General features: G+C 40.2%; 1 protein-coding gene across 1 annotated transcript in view; it reads left to right on the top strand.

Moving 5' to 3' along the window:
• Positions 1–16,166, top strand: part of ada (adenosine deaminase) — a 59,548-nt gene extending 43,382 nt beyond the window's left edge. Inside the window, exons 8-11 of the mRNA XM_020527456.2 lie at positions 7,365–7,466; positions 7,649–7,716; positions 12,501–12,630; positions 14,024–16,166. Of these exons, the coding sequence (XP_020383045.1) occupies positions 7,365–7,466; positions 7,649–7,716; positions 12,501–12,630; positions 14,024–14,128 (405 nt within the window). The 3' untranslated portion in view covers positions 14,129–16,166. The remainder of the gene's footprint in view (positions 1–7,364; positions 7,467–7,648; positions 7,717–12,500; positions 12,631–14,023) is intronic.
• Positions 16,167–21,681: the final 5,515 nt, after the last annotated feature.

Genomic DNA, 21,681 nt, shown 5'->3' with positions numbered 1-21,681 from the left:
ATTACGGTCTTAGACAGTACATTCCATATCACATCCCTCAAGGCCTTCAGGTACGTTTTAAACCTTCAAAATTTGGACCTACCTTCGATGCTCCACACTCACAACACCTTCAATGCCTCCAGCAACAATTCTCTCTCCGGATTCTCCGCTCAACCCTCTCTGCAAAGCACCGACACATCCATTCCCTCTCCTCATCCTTCCCCCAGCTCAAGGCCTCCCTTTCCCAAACTTGTGGAGGACCTCTACTCTTCTGTATTCAATGCGGATTCCACACGCTCAACAAACGACTTTTCTGCTTCATATCAGACATTAAAAATCGTAAGTTTGCAAGACTCTCCGCTACTCACCTCCAGCCAGAGAACCCACTTACCACTCACAATCCGCGCCCTGTTTCCGGCCACCTCCAGGCCCCCCGATGTTGCCGCCACCATTATGCACGTGCAGGCCTCCCCCTGCATTGGGCCTCTCCAGTCTGACGATACTTCCAGCTTGGATGCCGCTTCCAGTTCCGGTCTGGCAGCCCAGCCTCCTCAACCACCGACTGGGATCTACTGGAACTTACTTTTAACCTCTGTCTCTGCTCTGGACGACTCCACAAACCGATGAGAGGATTTCACCGATGAGAGAACTGGGAACTGCCTCAACTTCCCTGCAACTTCCACCTCCACTCCGGACTCTGCCTACTGTCCAATCAATACATGGACTCCTATCCCCAAGGTCACTCCTGGGTCCTGCTGCCCACCTGCAATTAGACAGCACACCTCTCCCGCCTCATCCGTCCACCTCCACAATACACCCTACCCCACCGCCTCTCCTCCTCCTGTCTACCTCATCTCTACCACACTCCTCCCCCCATCCAATCCCCATCCTACTCACCAGCCCACTACCATCCCCACCCTCCTTTCCCTCCCACAACTACTCCCCCCCACCATCACACCACGTCCAACCCTCACCCATCAGATGCTATCACCACACCCCCCAGCCTCCTTGAGACATCCCATGAACCTTGCCACATATTCACCATCCCCCGACCTTGAACTCTCTGAAGCCAAACTGTCTGTCCTCAGTAAATGGCTCACACTTGTGCCCCTCTGCCCCCATCTCAATGAGTTCTGTGCCCACCACGAAGTGGAACTCTTCTTCTACTAAATCCGCCCCCATGTCTTCTTTTTCGATAAAGGCTCCCAACCACCTTCCAGGGACCCCTTTTTCCGCCTCCAAACTTCCTTCTCCTCTTGGACGTACCCTGCCAGCCTCTTACCCACCCTGGACCTCTTCATTGCTAACTGCCAATGTGACATTGACCATCTCGATTTCTCCACCCACTCCAACCACTTCCCGTCCGAATATGTAGCTCTCTACTCTCCCTGCACCAATCCCTATTTCACTATCAAACCCGCTGACAAAAGCAGGGCGGAGGTAGTCTCGAGGACGGACCTCTATGTCTCAGAGGCTGAACACTAACTCTCTGACACCACATCCTATGTTCCCCTTGACCACAACCCCACCATGGCCCATCAAGCCACCATCATCTACACGGTCCATGACCTCATCGCTTCCAGTGACCTCCACTCCACTGCTTCCAGCCTTATAGTCCCCCAGTTCCGCACTGCCCGGTTCTACCTGCCCCCCCAAGATCCACAAACCCAACTATCCCGGCTAACCCATCGTCTCCGCATGTTCCTGCCCCGTTGAACTCGTCTCTTCCTAAGTCAACTCCATTCTTTCCCCCTTGATCCAGGCACTCCCCACCTACATCTGGGACACAAACCACGCCCTCCACCTCTTTGGAAACTTCCAGTTCCTTTGGCCCCAGCGCTTCATCTTTACTATGGACGTTCAATCCCTATACATGTCCATACTCCATAAGGACGGCCTACAGGCGCTCAGATTTTTCCTCTCCAACAGACTCATCTATTCCCCCCCCCCCGCACCGACCAATATCCTCCTTCACCTCACTGAACTCGTCCTCACCCTCAATAACTTTTCCTTTAATTCTTCCCACTTTCTCCAAATCCAGCGGGTTGCCATGGGCACTCTCATGGCCCCACCGATGCCTGCCTGTTTGTCAGTTATGTCAAACAGTCCCTCTTCAGTACGTATAATGGTACTGTTCCCCAACTCTTCCGCTGTTACATCAATGATGATGCACCCAGGTTGAACTGGAGCAGTTCATCGACTTCGCTAACAATTTCCACCCCACCCTCAAATTCAATTGGTCTATCTCAGATACCTCTCTGCCCTTTCTTGACCTCTCAATTTCCATTTCTGGCAACAGTTTATGGACCGACATTTACTATAAACCTACCGACTCCCATAGCTACCTAGACTACACCTTCTCCCACCCTGTATCCTGCAAAAACTCCATCCCATTTTCCCAATCCCTCTCTCTCAGTCGTATTTGGTCTGGTGGGGAGACGTTCCACTCCCAAGCATCCCGGATGTCTGCCTTTTTCAAACAACACTCTTTTCCCCCCTCTATCATCCAGACAGCCCTTCACCATGCCGCCTCCATTTCCCGCTCGACAGCTCTTAACCGCCCCCCTCCAAACGTAATAAATATAGAGTCCCCCTTGTCCTCACTTTCCACCCCACCCGCCTCGGTATCCAATGTATCATCCTCAAATACTTCTGCCAACTCCAATTAGACCCCACCACCTGGAATATCTTCCACTCCCCACCCCTCTCTGACCATTCCCTTCGCCACTCCTTAGTTCGTGCCACACTCCCCATCAACCATTCAAACCCCCCCCCCCCCCCCCCCCCCCCCCGGTACCTTCCCCTGTAATTGTAAAAGATGCAACATTTACCCACACACCACCTCCCTCACCTCCATTCAGGGCCCTAAACGGTCCTTCCAAGTGAGACAGAGCTTCACCTCCATCTCCTCCAAACTAGTCTTTTGCATCCGGTGCTCCCAATGTGGTCTTCTCTACGTCAGTGAGACCAAACGTAGACTAAGTGAATGTTTTGCCGAGCATCTTCGCCTGGCCCGTGATGGCCAAACTAACCTCCTGTCACTGCTCATTTCAACTGCCCATCCCACTCCCCCTCCAACTTGTCCATCCTCGGCCTCCTCCAGTGTTGCAGCGACTTGGAACACAAATTTGAAGAACAACACCTTGTCTTGTCTTCCGCCTGGGCACCTACAGCCTGGAGGACTCAACACTGAGTTCTCCAATTTCAAATAACCTTGCCACCCATCCCCTGCCTCCCCTTCCAGCCCCACCTCCTCCCTTCCATTCCATCTTCTGACCCTCCCTTCCAGCCACCTACCAGATTCATCCCTCCCGTCGACCAACCAGGTCATACCTACCACCAGTGTCCACCTATCACCACCATTCCCGCTACCACACCTCCTCCTCTCTTTATCTGCAGCTCCCCCTACCCCCACATCCAGTCCTAAAGAAGGGTAATACCCAAAACTTTTACTGCTCCTTTCCTCCAGATGCTGCCTTGCTTGCTGTGTTCTTCCAGCCTCCTGTTCGTCTACCTTAGATTCCAGCATCTGCAATTTGTTTGTCTCTAACCATCACATTCCACATCCTAACCTCACAGTGCATGTGAAAAGGTTTCCCTTTAATTGTTGTTTGTTCTTTTGCCAATTATCTTAAATCTGTGCATTCTGGTTTTCAGACAGTTTCTTCCTATCTATTCTGCTCTGACGCCTCATGATCTTCGAATACCTCTTAAAAAAAAAACTCATCGTAACTTTTTCCTCTCCAGTATATCTATGTAACTGCTTCCAGAATGAAAAATCTTTCCCTTGTGTTTTTATTGTACTCTCTCTAATACCTCCAGCTCCCCATCAAAAGTATATCACCCAGAACTAGATGCAGTGATCAGGTTGAGTACAAACCAATGTTTTGTAGACCTTTATCATATCATCTTGCTTCTATATTTTATGCCCTGTCTATAAAGCCCAAGACGCTATATTCTTTATTTATTGTGCTTTCAGCTTCTCTTGTCACCTTCAATGATGCACATACACCACTAGGGCCCTCTACTCCTGCACCCCTCTTAGAATTGTACCCTTTTCCTTTTGTTTAATTTGAACATATGAAATAGAAGCAGAAGTAGACCTCGACCCTATTCCACCATTCAAGCAGATCATGATTAATCTGTTTGTGTTTCAAACTGCACATGCCCACCTATCCATGCAACCTTTGATTTCCTTGCCTGACAAAAATCTAGTTGCCTCTGCCTTAAAAGATATTTAATGACCCAGCATTCACTGTCTTCTGAGTTCCAACGTCACACACCATCTCGGAGAAAAAAGAAGTTTTCCCATCTCTGTCCTTTTAGACCTTCCTATCTCTGTCCTTAAATGGTGAACAACCTTTCAGAACTTTACACACTTCAGTCAAATCCTTCCTCACTCTTCTAAACTCCAATGGAAACAAGCCTAGCCTACACAACCTCTCCATAAGACAACCCACTTTTTCTGGTATTGATCCAGTAAGCCTCCTTTGAATCGCCTCCAGTGCATTTATATCCTTCCTTAAATAAGGAGATTGAAACTGTATTTGAGATATCATCTCACCAATGCCCTGTATAACTGAAGTATAGTGTCTTTATTTCTATGTCTGTCTAAATTCTTTGTAACAAAATGAGTTACCTCACACTTCTGAGTTAAATTTCATCTGCCACCGATTCCACCAATCTGTTGATATCCTTCAAAATTCCACACTAACCTTCTGACAGTTAACAATACTTCCAAATTTCATGCCATCTGACAGGTTTGAAATATTGTCCCATATACCAAGGTCTAAGTCATAAATATATGGCATCCCTGCAGTTTGGAAGCAGGCCATTTGGCCCATCAAGTCCATACCAACTGTCCAAACATCAGTCCACTCAGACCCTGCCCCCTGCCCTATCCCTGTAACCCTGCATACTTCCCGTGGCTAATCCACCTAACCTGCATATCTCTGGACACCATAGGCAATTTAGCATGGCCAGTCCACCTAGCCGGCACATCTTCAGACAGTGGGAGGAAACCAGTGCACCCGAAGGAAATCTACTCAGACATGGGGAGAATTTGCAAACTTCCACACAGACAGTCACCCAAGAGTTGAGTCAAACCCGGGTCCCCGGCAACTTGAGCCAGTAGTGCTAACCACTGAGCCACCGTGCTGCCCTGATAAATATATATTTGCAACAGAAAAGGTCCTAACACCGATTCCTGTGAAACTCCATTATAAACATTCCTTAAGCCCAGAAAACACAGTTCTCTATTTCCTGACTCTCAACCAATTTCTTATTCATGTTGCTACTGTCACTTTTATTCCCTGAGCTCTAACTTTGATCTCAAGTCTGTTGTATTGCACTTAATGACACATCTTTTGGAGTCCACGTTTACCACATCAACGTGATGATTCTCATCAACTATCTCTGTTACTTCATCCAAAAACTCAAGCAGGTTAAACAGGAGTTATCCTTTTCAAATCTGTGATGGCTTTCCTTAATTAACTCATACTTGCCATAGTAACTATTAATTTTGTTGAGTGTTACCATTTTTAAAAGATTCTCCATCACCAAGCTTATGATTGTTGATATTGCTTGTTCTCAAACTTGATGTAAGACTGTCGTTTATAGTGGTCAAATATATTGGGCTAAACATTCATTCTGGCCCCTTTCCCAAGTTTCCCAATGTCATTGAGGTGGGCACCAACAATCTACCTACCTGATTTAAGTGATTGTAGCATCGAGCTAAGCAAGGTGCAAGTAGCTGGCCTGAGTTGGGCAGAATGAGCTAATCTTGTGGTGTAGCCAGACTGCTTTTCTTAAAGGCACTCTACCCCCTTAAAGGGGAACATCACTCAGTAGCAAGAGGTTGCTGCTGGCTGGCTGTCCTGACACAAACTGAATGTGGGAACTGCATAATTGGAGAACCAGGACAGTGAAAGGACTCTAATGTTCACAGATGTGCAGCTAGAGGTCTTGCCCATGCTAGCTGGGCAGCTGGAAATACATGAGCTTAAATTCGAGAACTAGAAGGTCCTGGAAGGTGGCCAGAGAGGTCAAAACAATGAGTTTGTCCCTGAGGATATGCCTGTAGTGCCACAAGAAATTTATTGATATGATGTCAGTGGTCAAGGTCAGTGAGTGCATCTTCAAAGGACCTCATACAAGTGATACCACCAAACCCTCACTACTCAATGCATTATAGCGTTATCAACCACCTATTAGCACTCCCTGACAGTCTGGACGCATGCCTAACCTTCCGATATTGTACTTCTTCCTTTCTTATTCCAGTGATGATAGACTGACTTCAGCTCATGCTTTTTCCAAGTATCTCCAGCTATTGCAGGCATATCATCCAAACACAATACTAAATGGTCACTGATATAACAAGGTGTAGACCTGGATGAACACAGCAGGCCAAGCGGCATCGGAGGAGCAGGTCTAGACCCTTCTTCAGAAATACTAAATGGTCACTGACATTCTGTCCTTCCTCTTGCAGAACAATGTTGCTCATAGCTGCCAGAAGTAGAAGAAACTTAGTGGAGAGAATCAGGATGCATTCATCTCTTGATCCTTTAGAGGAGGTGGTTGTCCACACTATGTGCTGCAACAGAGCCTGTCATACCCGGTGTCAGTGAAAACCTTAAGGATATAGTATATTTCTGTTGTATGCCAAATCTTAGTTTATCCTTATCCTGTTTTCTGGTATGATGTGCAAGCTGTTGATGGTGTGACCATGGATGTCTTGTTTTCCACAAACCAGGAAATCAAGCATGTGAGAAAGAGAGAAAAAGAAAGAGAGAGAGAGAGAGAGAGAGAAACTACAACACTGGTGGAGAAGAGTCCCATTATTTGATCTGACACTTGCAACTACCAGTTTAGATACTGGCACTGCAGGAAATTAAAGAGACTTGTCTAGATTTGGAGATCTGCATTTGTGAACTGCTAGGATTGTGTGGTCTGCAGCCAAGCAAGGGGGAAAGGTTAGTGTATGTGATGTAGATGACTTATACCACAGGGTGCTCAGATAATAGTTTCTACCGGTTAGCATACTGGAGAATGCTGAAAAGAATACTGACCAAGATGCTGAGTGCCTTGACTGACCTGCCAGACAGTCTCCTCTTGCTGTCAAGGAGCATAGAGGCTTCTGGCTTGAAATTGGCAGGAGCAGAACTTCTTCCCTCATAGTTTCTGTGCCATCTCCCTGACCAATGCCTGAGACACTATGATTGCAGCACCGATGTAAAGATATTTTGTCAAAGATAGTGCTGGAAGGAGAGCAAGTATTTTCAGGCTCATATTACAGACTGAAAACTTGAAAACGTAGGTCTTACTGTTGGCTTCCACGAATTTAATTATTGTCTTACATTTACTTACTGTGATTTATTTGTCGTTAGGCTGTCAATGTTTTGAAGGCTGAACGAATTGGACATGGGTATCACACAATCGATGATTCTTGTCTCTACGAGCATTTGTTAAAAAAGAAGATACATTTTGAGGTAGGCAGCTCCTGGAGGCATTTTTAATATTTAATTTTTTTCTTTTAATATTTTGATGAAATAGTTTAATCTTTTATGACTCAAAAGATCAGGATCTTCTGCATGACTGTTAATGGGCCGTATGTTTCTATTTGCTGAAGATTTGAAAGGGTTTAGTTAATGACATGTTGTTTATTTTTCAGATATGCCTCTGGTCCAGCTATCTCACTGGAGCTTGTGACCCAGATTTAATGAAGCATCCAGCTATTAGGTAAATTGCAGTCTCATATCTGTTGGGCCTGAGATGTGGTTAAAGTAATCCTGGATAATGGATTATTTTTAAATATCATATTAGTATTCGAAGAGTAGTTGCTGTTTCAGTAATCTCTGCTATCGTCACAACATTTGGTTTGTTAAAGTTTCTTACTGTTTGTTAAATTTTGTACAGCAAACTATAGGTTAATAGCACTGAGCGTTATTATTTTAAATTCCAGTACTGTGCATTGAAGATGATGCATATTTTCATCATGTTTGAGGTTGACCTACCTGCAGCCAGGTGGAAAACGGTAAAAGAGGTCAAATTGGTGGTCCCAGGAACTGCTGGTGACAGCCTGAAAGTAGACAATGTGCCCACATTGTTAGATGCTAAATATATGCAAATTTGGAGATAAAACTTTATGGAATATGAGGAAGTTTTTCCAAAAATTACCCTCCTTTAAATTTCTTGAAGTCACTAATCAGATTAGATAGGTGTGTGCCTATGGATGTGGTTTGTTTAGACTTCCAGGTGGTGTTTGATAAACTCTATTCAAGTGATTAGCAAAATAAAAATGCATGAAATTAAACATAGCTGAAAATTGATTCAGGAATGGAGACCAAGAGGAGCGTTAAAGAGAATGTTCTCTGATTGACAGGCAATAACAATTACTATTACCTTGTATTCCCTTACACTTAGAAAGTCAAGGTATTTCAAATTGGTAAGTTTTTATATATAATATATACATATATAAAAAACAATTAATTATTTCCTCTTGTGGGCAATGCCAGAACAAGAGAACACATTTTAAAATTGTATCAAAACCATTCAAGATTGATGTCAGGAAGCAAATTTTCATGCAGAAGTTTGGAAGAAATGTGGAACAGTCCCATTTAAAAGGCAACTATTGCTGGATCAACTGAAACATTCAAGGTGGAGTTTTACAGATTTAATTGGCTGACTGCAGCAAGGAATATGGCTGAAAGGTGGGTACGTGGAGTTGAGCTGCAGGTCAGCCATGATGTAGTTAAATGGTGGATGGATTTGCGTCGTTGAAGGCTTACTACTGTTAATATTGTTCTAATAACATTTAAAGAAACATTTGTGGTCTGGAAGGCAAAGGGGAAATTGGATGTGCAACGATGAAATTGGGAAATACAAATACAGTACTGAGTACACGTCCAAGTATTGTCAATGATGTAGAAAATACAGCAAGAGTCTGAAAAATGATGGAAATATTTATTGAGACAGGATTAATCAGTGGCCTCATAGTAAAACACATCCTGGGTAAGAATGGACAAAACATGACAGTATTTTATATTCAGTTGAAGAATGTGGATCTGAAACCAGTGTCGTTAACTTAAGTGAAGGCAGTTATAAAGGCAGGAAAACAGAGTTGGCTAAAATGAACTTAGAAAATAGATCACAAGATAACACATTAGGGAAGGAGGAGCAAACAGAAAAGAGATATTTTATAATTCTCAATAAAGCTTTATTCCATTGGGAAAGAAACATGCTACAAGAACGATGAACCATCCTTTGTTAACTAAGGAGGTATCAGATGAAAAGAGAAGATATATAGTTCTGAAATAACTAGTAGTAGCCCAGAAGATTGCGAACATCTTTAGAGAGCAATAAAAGAGGACTAACAAAAAAAAGGAGAAATTAGAATATGAGAAAAACTAGCAAGAAATATAAAACGGACAACAAAATCTTCTATGAGTATATAAAAAAGAAGAGAATAGCTAATCATCATTTTCTTAGGTCATGAACCTGGGGAATTAATAATGGAAACAAGAAAATAAATAATTGAATAAATAACTTGTGTCTGTCTTCACAATTGAAGATACAGAAAGCATCCTATGAATGCTAGGAAATAAAAGTGCCAGAGGGAGGGAAGAACTCAAAACAATCACCATCACTAGAGAAAATGCAGTGTAAAAACTAATGCACGTAAAGGCTGACAAGTCCCCAGGAATTGAACGTGTACTTTCTATGGCCTGGAAAGAAGATGGTGCATTGTTTGTAGCCTTCCAAAATTCCACAGATTCTGGAAACTCCCAGGAAATTGGAAAACTGTCAATGTAATACCACTATTCAAGAAAAGAGAGAGAAAGTTGGAAGCTTTGGGGCAGACAGTCTAGGCTGTGTTTGTTGCCATTGCAACTGCAAGAATTACACTCAGCACCTATACATTCACAGTGCCTGTGTCACTGCCAGTAATGTCAAATACTTGTGTAATGGCTTACACAAAATAATTTTTCAGTACTTCTACCATTAACTTTTTGTATTTAGATGTAAAGGACATGTCAAAAATAGGTGATTTTGTGCTATACCAATTCATGCTTTTGGTTTATTTAGTGTAGCAGCCTGGTGACCTTGAAACCATTGACCCAGAGAAGCTGTCAGAAAAAGCCTTCACTGCCTATTCCATCACCTCACTCGCTGTCCGTTCCCTGATTGAAGCAGTGAGCCAGGCAATGAGTGGGAGCAATGAGTGAGGCAGAGAATGGGGAAGGGGTGCAGTGATTGAAATGGCAGATGTTGAGGTGAGGGTGAGTGGGGCAGTGAAGAAAGCAAAGAGTTGTGTGGTGAGGAGGGTGGAGAATGGAACAATGAGGAGAGTTGAGAATGACACAATAAGGGGAACAGTGAACTGTGTGTCAAAGAAGGGACAGTAACAATGGGTTCACCACAATGACATCAGTCATATCAAAGATAGTAGGAACTGCAGATGCTGGAGAATCCGAGACAACCAGGTGCAGAGCTGGATGAACACAGCAGGCCAAGCAGCATCATAGGAGCAAAAAGGCTGACGTTTTGGGCCTAGACCCTTCATCAGTCATATCAAGTTCTTTTTCTGGTGTGTTAGCAATGGTACAACGGTCAGTTTAACACCTGTCATTGGGAAATTCTTAAATGCATTATAAGGAAATAGTAACAAGATATTCAGAAAATCATAATACAACCAGGCAGCTCAACATGGATTTGTGAAAGGGAAATCATGTAGACCCTGTCCTTTTCTGATTTTAAACGCAAGTGCCAGGCGGTGTGTTCCAGATGAAATTTGATTTATCAAACTAATTGACTTTAAGCAAAACACACTTTGTATTTTAACTTTAGTGTAAAAATAGACAAAATAAAAATAAAGAATTGACTTAACTGTAACTCTACCGAAATGCTTAACAAAATAATGTATATATTATTTACTACTAATTGAATGTTCCAATATAGTAACATCCCATAAACACACCCTTGTCAAAGGCAAATTCAGTAAGACAGATTGTCTCACATGTAATCCTAGCAGCAGGAAGGGAACCCCAGCTTTTACTTGTAACTGAGAGAGGAATTAGAGCTTCCATGTCCAGCTTCAAGATCCCAGCAACTACAGAAAACTAAAACTAAAAATCCTGGTTCTGTGGAATCTTGCTTCTATTGTTCCAACTTCAAAATAAATCCAAGGCCTCACAAGCTGTTTACTTTAATTGGCATTTAAATGTCTGCTCTATGCCTCTGTCTCAAACTTTCTTCATAAGGAAAGGACAAAATACTCCTGTTAAAGCCATAGTATTGTCACACTAACAAATAGCGTGGGTAAAGGGGAATGAGTAGAAATAAGTACTGTATTTAGGTTTCCAAAAGACACTTGACTACATAACTCGCAAAACCTTCATGCGAAAGTTAAGAGCCTTTGTTTTTGTGGGTGATGTGTTAACGTGATTAGAGGATTGGCGAACTAACAGGAAACAGAATTTGGGTACATCGGTCATTTTCAGGTTGGCAAACCGTAACTAGTGGAGTAACACGGGGATCAGAATGTCAGAAAATTTGAGGTTTCAGCTATAGCAGGAAGAATAGAAAAGCGGAAAGCTAATTAAATGGAGAGAGATGCAGAATGTGTAGCACAGAGATATTTTGTACATGTTACCATTTATACAAATCACAAAAAGTTGTTATGCAAATATAAGTTCAATTTGCAGTTGGAATATTAGCTTTTATTACGAAGGCAATATCATATAGAAGTAGTGAAATCCTGTGACAGCTGTACAGGCAATGGTGAGACTGCAGCTGTGTACAGTTTTTATCTTCGTACTTATGGACACTTGAGCTGAATGCAGTTCAGTGAAGGTTCACTAGACTGTTTCCTGGGATGAAGGTTGTCTCATGAGGAAAGTTGAGCAGGTTGGGCCTATCCCATTGGAGCTTAGAAGAATGAGAGGTGTTCCTGTTGAAACATATAAGATTCTGAGAGATGTTTTCCCCCATGGGGGTTTCTAGAACTAGAGGTACAGTTGAAAATTAGGCGTCTCCCATTTAAGATGGAGATGTTGAGGAACTATTTTTCTGTGAGGATTTTTGGTTTTTGGAATTTGCTTCCACAGAGAGCATTGGAGGCTGAATCATTGAATGTATTCAACGCTGAATCGAACAGATTTTTGACTGATTAGAGAGTTAAGAGTGTGGAGGGGAGGCATAGCAATGGATTTAAGACCACAATCTGCTCATCCATGATCCTTTCAGATGGCGGCGCATGTCCAGTGGGCTGAAAGGTCTGGCTTTTTTATTGTGTTCCTATTTCTTACATTCTTATGATTAAAAAATCTGACAAAGTCAATTATGAAGCATTTCACAGCTGGCTGTGATTATAGAAATGGCTGGAAGGAGGGATAGAACTGATGACATATAAGGGAAAAGTCATAGTGTTGGAACATGATTCCATTGTCTTTACAGTGCAAAGGTACCATATGTGACTTTTTATGACTGTTGTCTTTAATCATTCTACAATTATATATTGACAGATTTAGAGAGGACAAAGCAAATTATTCTCTGAATACTGATGATCCATTGATATTCAAATCTACACTAGATAAGGATTATTGTATTGCCTCAAAATACATGGGTTTCACAGAAGATGATTTCATGGAAGCGGTAAGTCAGTGCTGGAGTTCTAGTGCATAAATTAAGTATAACCTATTTTCTAGTTAATCTCTTAGCAAATACATCTTCCTAGTTAAAACATGCATATTACTGCATATTTAGTGAAGTTTACTGAGTTTATAATGGACCAGGTTGAGACTTTCTAAAATGTAAAGATTACATTTATATGTCAACTTAATATTCTGGTAGATTTATTTTCTTGAACTATTTAAGATCGTGAGGAGTTGTGACAGGTTTGATGTGGAAGACTTGTAGAGAATTTAGAAGCAGCTATCCCATTTAATAATAATTGGTGTTTAATAATTTCAGACAGAGATAAGAAGTTCTTTTGCAGGGGAGCATGAAACTTTAGAATTCTCATCCTCAAATGGCAGTAGAAGCAGAGTCCCTGAATATTTTTAAGGAAGAAGTTAATAGATTCTCAAGCAAGGAAGTGAAAGATTATTGGGGATAGCTGGGAATGTGGAGGAATCAGATCAACCATGAATTTATGGATTGGCAGAGTAAGCTTGAGGGGCTGAGTATCCTAATTCCACTCCTACTTCTTATGTTTGTATGTAACTGGTTGTTTAATGTGGACTTAAATTCACTGTGGGCCAGAAGAAAACTACTAACAGTGTAGGATTTAGAACACAGGTGCTGAATTCAATTTCTGTGGTAATTCTGATCCAACATTCAAATTGTCTTAGTTAATAAGACGAGTTATTGCATGATAACAATAAGTGCAAGTTGTATCACTTCTCTGCATATTTGTAAGGACTTAGATGGTCCTTTCATTGTTATTGCTATTTAACCTCCATGTCCTACAAACATAAAGAACTGTGACATATGCTAGGCCAGAGTATTTTAACATGTCTGCAGATAAGCTGACTATCACATTTAAGTGCCTTACCATTTGTTAACTAATTGAGAAAGGAAAATTATCACTTAGGATTTTTGCTTCCAGAATCTGAATAAGTTTTTAACTTGTTCCTCCTGTTCCTTGTTTAATAAGTGGAAGAATCAAAGAAAAGTTAAAAATGGGGAAAAGATCTTTTGGCCAGTTGAAGATAATTAGTTATTGAGTTAGCTAATTTCTTTGACAAATCTGAAGCGTCTGAAAAATCTTTAATAGCAAGAAGATGTTCTTGGATAGATCAGTCAAAGTTAGGTTTGTCCTTGTATTTCCTTACACAGTAATTTCCTGATCATTCTAAGATACTGAAAAAGTGCCAACAGTGAATCAACTGTGGATTCCTACAGACTTTCTAGTAAATTTATCCTGAAGTATGGAAGAAATCAAATTTAAGTTTTCCAATTTCTTTATCTTACAAGTAATGTTTTCTATGAAATATTTTAAATACAAATAACTGTTTGATAACTGATGTTTTATGCTAACCTACAGAATATAAATGCAGCTAGATCCTGCTTTCTCCCTGATAAAGAAAAAGAAGAACTTCTGTTGACACTATATGACGCTTATGGAATGGTACAGAGCACTGTGTGTTAAACAGCTACTGACAAATAATCCATACAAATAGGAAATTAGTCTTCGAAGTGACTGTGTAATACATATAATTACAGACAGAAAATTGAAATTGTTTGTGAATGTCATTAATAACTGTTCAATTTATGACCATTGCATAATACAACTCTCTTTGTGACCTTATGAGGAGAATGCAATACAGCCTAAATTGACTTCATGATTTCAATAATTTTCAAGCTCTTTCCAAGCAAAAATGTGACTCCATCTTGTTTATGATGTCCAAAATTATTCAGGTAATACTTTTAGAGAATTATTTAAGATGCACAGAACATTGCTTCATAAAGTTCTGCTTTCATGTAGAACATATCATTTAGTCTGGTACCTCATTTACAAATATCCCAAAGAATAACTAAACCATAGGTAATAAAAGATTTTTGATGCGCCTGGTTTGTTCAGTTACCTTAGTTAGCTGTGGTGGCACAACCAGGATTGTGGGCAAATTCCAATATATGGGATACCGACTTAGACACTAGATTTCATATCAATAGGCATCACATAATTATATCATTTCGCTGATGCAATGTACGTGAAGAGAAATTGTTTCTTCGGTTTAATATCCATGGAATGTGATTGGGAAAAGAGAAGCTGGGAGGCTTGATCATTTCTGTCAGAGGACACAGTTGTTCTCTCAGACTGAATGCACATTATTGGTGGATATTTGGAATTATATTGATGCTCTATGATCAGCAATTGTTGAATGAAATTTCATTTACAATCTTTGACTTCAAAGTGATTAGTTTGTTGTTATTAGGAAGTGAAGTCAACCAATTTTCAGTAAAGGAAGACCAAAAGCAGACCTTCCAGACAATTTGGTGGTGTTATTTCAACCTTGATCTGGATCTTCCATCAAATAAATACTTGGGTACTTAAAATTTATTGTGTAAGTGTGGTCAGTATATTCACATTTTGCTATAAGAACTAAATTTGAACTATTTCTCTCCTGTTAACGTGCTTAGTATATGTAACTGTACAGGTAATCTATTGAAGCATTTACAATATATTTTTTGTTTATCTCATATTCATCAATGAATGTTCTTTTATACTATACTAGCAGCTATGATAAATATGAGCTTTTTGACATCTACCATTAGTTATTTCCTCAACTTTTTTGGAGCCAAAGTCTAAAGGTTCAAAATCCACCTGGTTCACTGTTATCCTTTAGGAAAGGAAATTGCCATCTTTACCTGATCTGCCTATATGTGACTCCACATCCATGGCAGTGTGGTTGACTCTTAACTGCCTTCTGAAATGGCCTAGCTAGCCACTAAGTTCCAGGCCAAATAAGGATGGGCAACAAAAGCTGGCCTTGACAGTAATGCCCACAATCCCATGAAAGGATACAGAAAGAAATCTGTGAACATTTTAGTTGCATCATCCTTGCTCTGGTCTTCACATGACAAAACTCGTCAATAACACTTCTTCAATGTAGAAATGATTAAGTTACCATTGCCTCTGTGTTTAACTTTCTTAGAAGGCTTAGTAATGAAGCATTTTGCACAGCCATTTTTTTGAGCGAAACACTGCTGATGTTTACTCACAGCTCCTCAAATTACACCAGCAATGTATATTGCTGAAAGTTCTTTTTTCAAAAGTTTATGGGAACAGTTCAAGATTGATGTCCTTTATTAAATGTGAGGAAGGAAGCATTGCATATGCCTTTTATAATTCATTCCTCTACGAAGTGCAGCTAATGTATATTTACAGATTTCACATGTACCAAGGCTTTTTTTAAATATATGACTTCGCAAAAGGTACAAAAACATTTTGGAATAGAGACTTTTCCAAACTCTATTTCAAACTATTCATGAGTTACAGTGGTGTTCATCGAAATGTTTATCTCTACACTATGTAAATTAGACTGATCTACAACTACAGAGCGTGGCTACCAATTCAATAAATGACATTCCTCTACAGAAAACTCATTCAAAAGAACTTGATTAATATTTTGACCAGAGATGCTCTGATTTTAGAAATCAACTTGATGTGTGAAGATGTCTTATAAAGTGGAATTAAATAAATACATTAACTTGAATAATTAAAATAAATATTTTTTAAGAAGTTAATGCTGTGTTCTTCATATACTTACTACTATGGAGTTGGCAAAAGGTAAAAGAGAAAATTTTTATCAAGACTGAATCATTAACATTTAGCTTATAAAATTATTTTATAGATTTGTCTAGAAATAGATTTAAGTATCATTTAGGAGCACAATTTGCATAATTCCTCTATTAAAAGGCATGTATTATTTCCATTTGTGATTGAAAAGAGTGAAGAACAAAAACTTATATCATTTGAATGCTATTTTTTATTCATTTATGAGAAATGGGCATCGCTAGCTAGGCCAGCATTCATTGCCCATGTTTAATTGTCCTTGAGATGTTGATGGTGAGCCTGCTTGTTGAACCACTGCAATCCTTTCAATGTAGCTACGTTTAATGAACCAACATTATTATAGAAGGTGTTCCAGGATTTTGACCTAATGACACTGAAGAAGCAATGTAGCTTGGAGGGAAAGTTGTAGTTGGTGGAGTTCCCATGGGTCTTTTGTTTTTCACGTTGAGCCTACAGGTTTAGAATGTGTTGTCAAAAGAACATTGCAAGTTTCTGCAGTGCAGCTTGTATATGTTAAACAAGACTGTTTTGTTCTGAATGCTGCTGAGCATCTTGAATGTTGTTGGAGCTGCCCTTAACCAGGCAAGTGAAAAGTACTCCCATCAGACTCCTGACTCATACCTTGTGGACAGGCTTTGGAGAGTTAGGAGATGAATTTCTTAACAGAATTCCCAGCCTCCTACTTACTCTTGAAGTCATAACAATAATGTGGCTTGTCCAGTTACAATTTTTATTAAACATTGTATGCATTGCTAACCATCCTGAAAGGACGAGCAATTTATTGTAATTTCCAGGAATATGTAATCTAATGAATAATGTGATGGCTCTGTTGCGTACTTCAGTCAATGTATTGTGCAGCTGAGTAACTGCTATGGTAGTAAAGGTCTGTACAATGAAGCATGGAAAATTCAAACTCAATTAGAAAGAACAAACATAGTTTTAATTGTATTACAGATGCCTATAAATTTGCTGGCAACCAAGTGACCAGAATTCTGTCTATAAGAATATAATAGCATAATTAATTTGATCTTTACCACAACAGATGCAGGGGTGTGTTAAATAATTTGAAACTCCATCCTATATTAAACCCCAGTTCCTAGCAAAAGGTTATATAGATATTTTGCCAACGAGGGACCCCCAATCTAAACTTCAGTATTGTTTATAAAATAACTTGACTTGCTTTTAACTTCAGGTACCATAATTTTCTCAAATTTTAACTGGAAAGAAATTCAAACAAACAAAATGCTACGTGCAAATTAATTATAGTCGAAAATCTAATGTTACTTTTGTAAAAGGGAAAAGGTAATACTGGAATAAAAAGGCAAAGATGTTAGACAAGATATATTTTCAGTAATAATCCCTTTCATGATCATGAGATTTTCCAAAGCACTTTCCTGTCAATGAAATATTTTTGTAAGTGTACCTTATTCAGTAGGAAATGCAGCAAAAAATGTATACACAGCAAAACTCAAAAAGTAGCAACCAGATAATGAATCTGTGTTAGTAGGAACTGCAGATGCTGGAGAATCCGAGACAACAAGGTGCAGGGCTGGATGAACACAGCAGGCCAAGCAGCATCATAGGAGCAGAGAGGCTGACGCTTCGGGCCTAGACCCTTCATCAGAAAAGGGGGAGGGGAAGGGGGTTTTGAAATAAATAGGGAGAGAGTGGGAGGCGGATAGAAGAATGAATCTGTGTATTGTGTTTTCAGTTGAGCGAAATATCAGCCAGGACTCCAGAGGAACTTTCTTACTTTTCTTTGTCCTGTACCACAGGATATTTAACAAAAAGACCCCATCATAGTTTGGCAGATTGTTGAAGTAATGACATGTCAGACAATGCAGCATTCCATGAATACAACTCTGGAAGCCTAGAAGCAAAACATTCCATACATTGCTTTACTGTGGAAGCCATGTTTGCGGTCTAGTGTCTAACCAATTTACTTTACAATCTGCTCTAAAACAGCATTTTTAATTTGTGCAATTCAGCTGTTTAGAACTGGATGGATCATTACTGCGCTTTTTCAAAAGTGACTACTTATCAGGCATTGAGAATGGCAAATGCAAACTGGCTGTAAGCAGGAATGCATCATAGGCAGAGTGTAAATGTTGGGAATTTGGTGCAAGTGGAACTGTACAAGCAAGAAACCAGAGTAGGTCACTCGGCTCTTCAAGCCTGATCTGACATTCAATAAGATTATGGCTGATTTGATTTGATTTTGAGCTCAACTCTACATTCCTGCATACCTTTTGATAATCTTTCATCCCTTTGGTAATAAAGGATCTATCTAATTTTGCCTTAAAAAAAAATTAATGGTTCAGCATCCACTGCCTTTTGAGGGAGGGAAATCCAAAGACTCTCAACACTCGAACAGAAATGTTTCCTCATCTTTGTCTTAAATGGGTGATCCCTAATTTTTAAACTGTAACCTTTAGGTCTAGATTCTTCCACAAGAGAACCAGCCTTTTGACATCCACCGGGTCAAGTCCTGTTAGGATCTTATATGCCTTAATTGGCCGGGACATTGAATATAAAAGTTGGCAATTTATGTTACAGCAGTATAAAATTTTAGTTAGGCCTCATTGGGAATATTGCATGCAGTTATGGTCACCACACTACCAGAGGATATGGATGCTTTGGAGAGGGTGCAAAGAACGTTTACTAGGATGTTGCCTGGTCTGGAGGGTTTTAGTTTATAAGGAGAAGTTGGATAAACTCATTGTTTTCACTAGAAAGACAGAGGCTGAGCGGTGACCTAATATAGGTCTGAAAAATTACAAGAGTGGATAATCAGAGGTTTTTTTCCCAGGTAGAAAGGTCAACTACAAGAGGGCACAGATTCAAGGTGAAAGGAGGAAAGTTTGTGGGAGAAGTACAGGGAAAATATCCCACACAGTGGATGGTGGCTTCCTGGAATGCATAGCCAGTGGAGGTGGTGGAAAGAGACATGTTAGCAATGTTTTAAGGTGTATCTTGATAGACACATGAACGGGAGGAGAACAGAGGGATAGAAACCATGTATGAGCAATAAGTAGCAAGTCTAAATAAGGATCAGGAATCAGGGCAAATTTGGTGGGCCAAAAGGCCTGTTCCTGCGCTGTATTGTATTGAATTATGTTTCAATTAAATCGCCTTTGACTCTTCTAAAATCCAGAAGACACAGGTCTAGCCTGTCAATTCAGTAATAGTGTGTGATTGATAACAAATTGAAATTTATTCTTAATGTTTAATTGAAATTTTAAAATTAGTAATTAAAATTAAAGAAAGTTATTTAACAGAAATGAACAGAGAGTAAAGCTTAGGGTCAAAGATGCTGATTTTTGTCAGGAATAATTATTTAGTTACTTAGCTTTATTAAAGTTAACAATAAATTTAAATAATTACTTAAGATTAAATATTATGGACTGAATTTTACTAGGAATTGACTTAGTTTAAATTTTGGCATGTTTCTTGGTGGGTTTGTCTCCATGAGCCTTGGTGAGTTTTCTCATGTTGTCGACAGTTTGCCTCATTAACTGTACACCATGACTTTCTTCCCCTTTACTTGCGTTGTCTTCCATCTCAACAGTGGAGGAGGTACTGGCCGCTGCCTGAACATCTCCTGATTCCTGGTGCCATTTTTAAAGCCCTAATGTGCACTGGGTTAAGCACTGCCAATCAGATATTACCCTTCTCAGCGCATGTAATGAGGCAGCTGACACTTTATTGCAAATACAAGTGCAAATTTGTAATTGTATTGCTATTTAAAAACCAACCTACACACTATTACCCATGCTTAGCATCAGCCCATCTGAGAACTCTGTGTAAGGGAGTGCTCCACTTTACCTAATGCTCAGGGTGCTTAAGATCTTCTCATTGCTCAATGTTGGATCATTACATACAGGAAATCCTTCAAGCAGTTGAAAATATTCACATTTATTCAACAGCATTTAAAGCAAAGCAAATAACATACAAAAGAAGCTGCATTTGCTTCTGAGAAAAGAAGGAATTGCTTGCCTTTCAAGCAGCAAGAAATTTACAGTCAATGAGGTGATCACTGTACAGAGGTCAGCTCAATTTGAAATAGGTGTTAATTAAGTCCTGTTTGACCCAATGCTGCAATGCTCTATTTTGCAAGATGTGACATTCATTCTTCTCAGAGATAGTAAGAACTGCTGATGCTGGAGTCAGAGTTAACAGAGTGTGGAGCTGGAGGAACACAGCAGGCCAGGCAGCATCAGAAGAGCAGGAAAGCTGACGTTTCGGGTCAGGACCCTTCTTCAGAAAAAAAATTCTTCTCCATGTCCTCATCTTCATCTTCAGAAGATGGATGCCATTTTCCCAGCTTGTCAGTGTCCATCACACCCTTCTTTGTCTACTCCAGTTGTGCAGAGCACAGCATGTAAGGATTATGTGGCAGACTTTGTCTGGACTAGACAGCAAGAAAGCCAGGCTGATACAAACATTGGAACATCACTTGAGGTAGCAATTGTTGAAGAATTGGCTCCAATGTATTTGTACTCGGCCTCAGCTAGAGAATTGCATAACAGGGCCATCAGTCATGGTTTCTGAGGGTAGCCCTTATTTCCCAGAAACTATCTTTGTAAGGCATCCAGCCATTGAAACTAAGCGGGAACATGAAAGTTCGCCAGGATATAGGCATCATGGCATCTCCAGGGTAACGTATGCAAATTTCTAAGATGAAGAAAAATGACCACAGATGACTTGTACATTGATAAACTGGAAGCCCTTTCTGCTCATGAAGTCAGCTGCCTTATGAGATGGCACTCTCAACACAATGTGTATACGATGTGTAGCACCCTGTATCCGGGGGAAGCCAGCTTTATTTGGCAAAGCCTGACCTGGAGCACTGACTTTGTCAGAGAGAAATAAGATGAAGCAATGAGATCTGGTGCAAATTACATTTGTAGGAGCCGTGGTACTCTCGTGTTGATACATTTGGGTTGAGGATTGTTCAACAAAGGATCACAGTTTCAGGCAACCAATTAGGATTGAAATTAAGAGAAATTTCTTCATTCAGTTGGTTATGAATATTTGTAATTCTTAACAATAGAGGGCTGTGAGTGTGCTATAATTTAATATATTTTATGTTAAAATAGACAGATCTTTGAATTCTCAGGGAGTCAAGAGATTTGGGAAGCCTGTGGAAAGTGTAACCCAAGATCAGTCATGATTATACTAACTAGTAGAGCAGGCTTGACAGGCCATATAATCTTCTGTTATTAAGGTTCTTATGACTTAGATGAGGGGTTGAATATAATGTAGCCATGGTTTCCCATGCCTAAGCCACATAGGAAATGAAGCTATTAGGAAGATGTAAAGAAAACCTAAACCTAGATCTAGATAGGTTCATCAAGTGGGCAAGGAAGATTGAGAATAATGTTGGGAAATATGAAAATGTTCTC

The sequence above is a fragment of the Rhincodon typus genome, chromosome 19 (assembly GCF_021869965.1).
Source record: "Rhincodon typus isolate 14 chromosome 19, sRhiTyp1.1, whole genome shotgun sequence".
Taxonomy (NCBI): Eukaryota; Metazoa; Chordata; class Chondrichthyes; order Orectolobiformes; family Rhincodontidae; genus Rhincodon; species Rhincodon typus.
The sequence above is the reverse complement of the archived record's forward strand: the minus strand, read 5'-3'. Positions and strand labels throughout refer to the sequence as shown.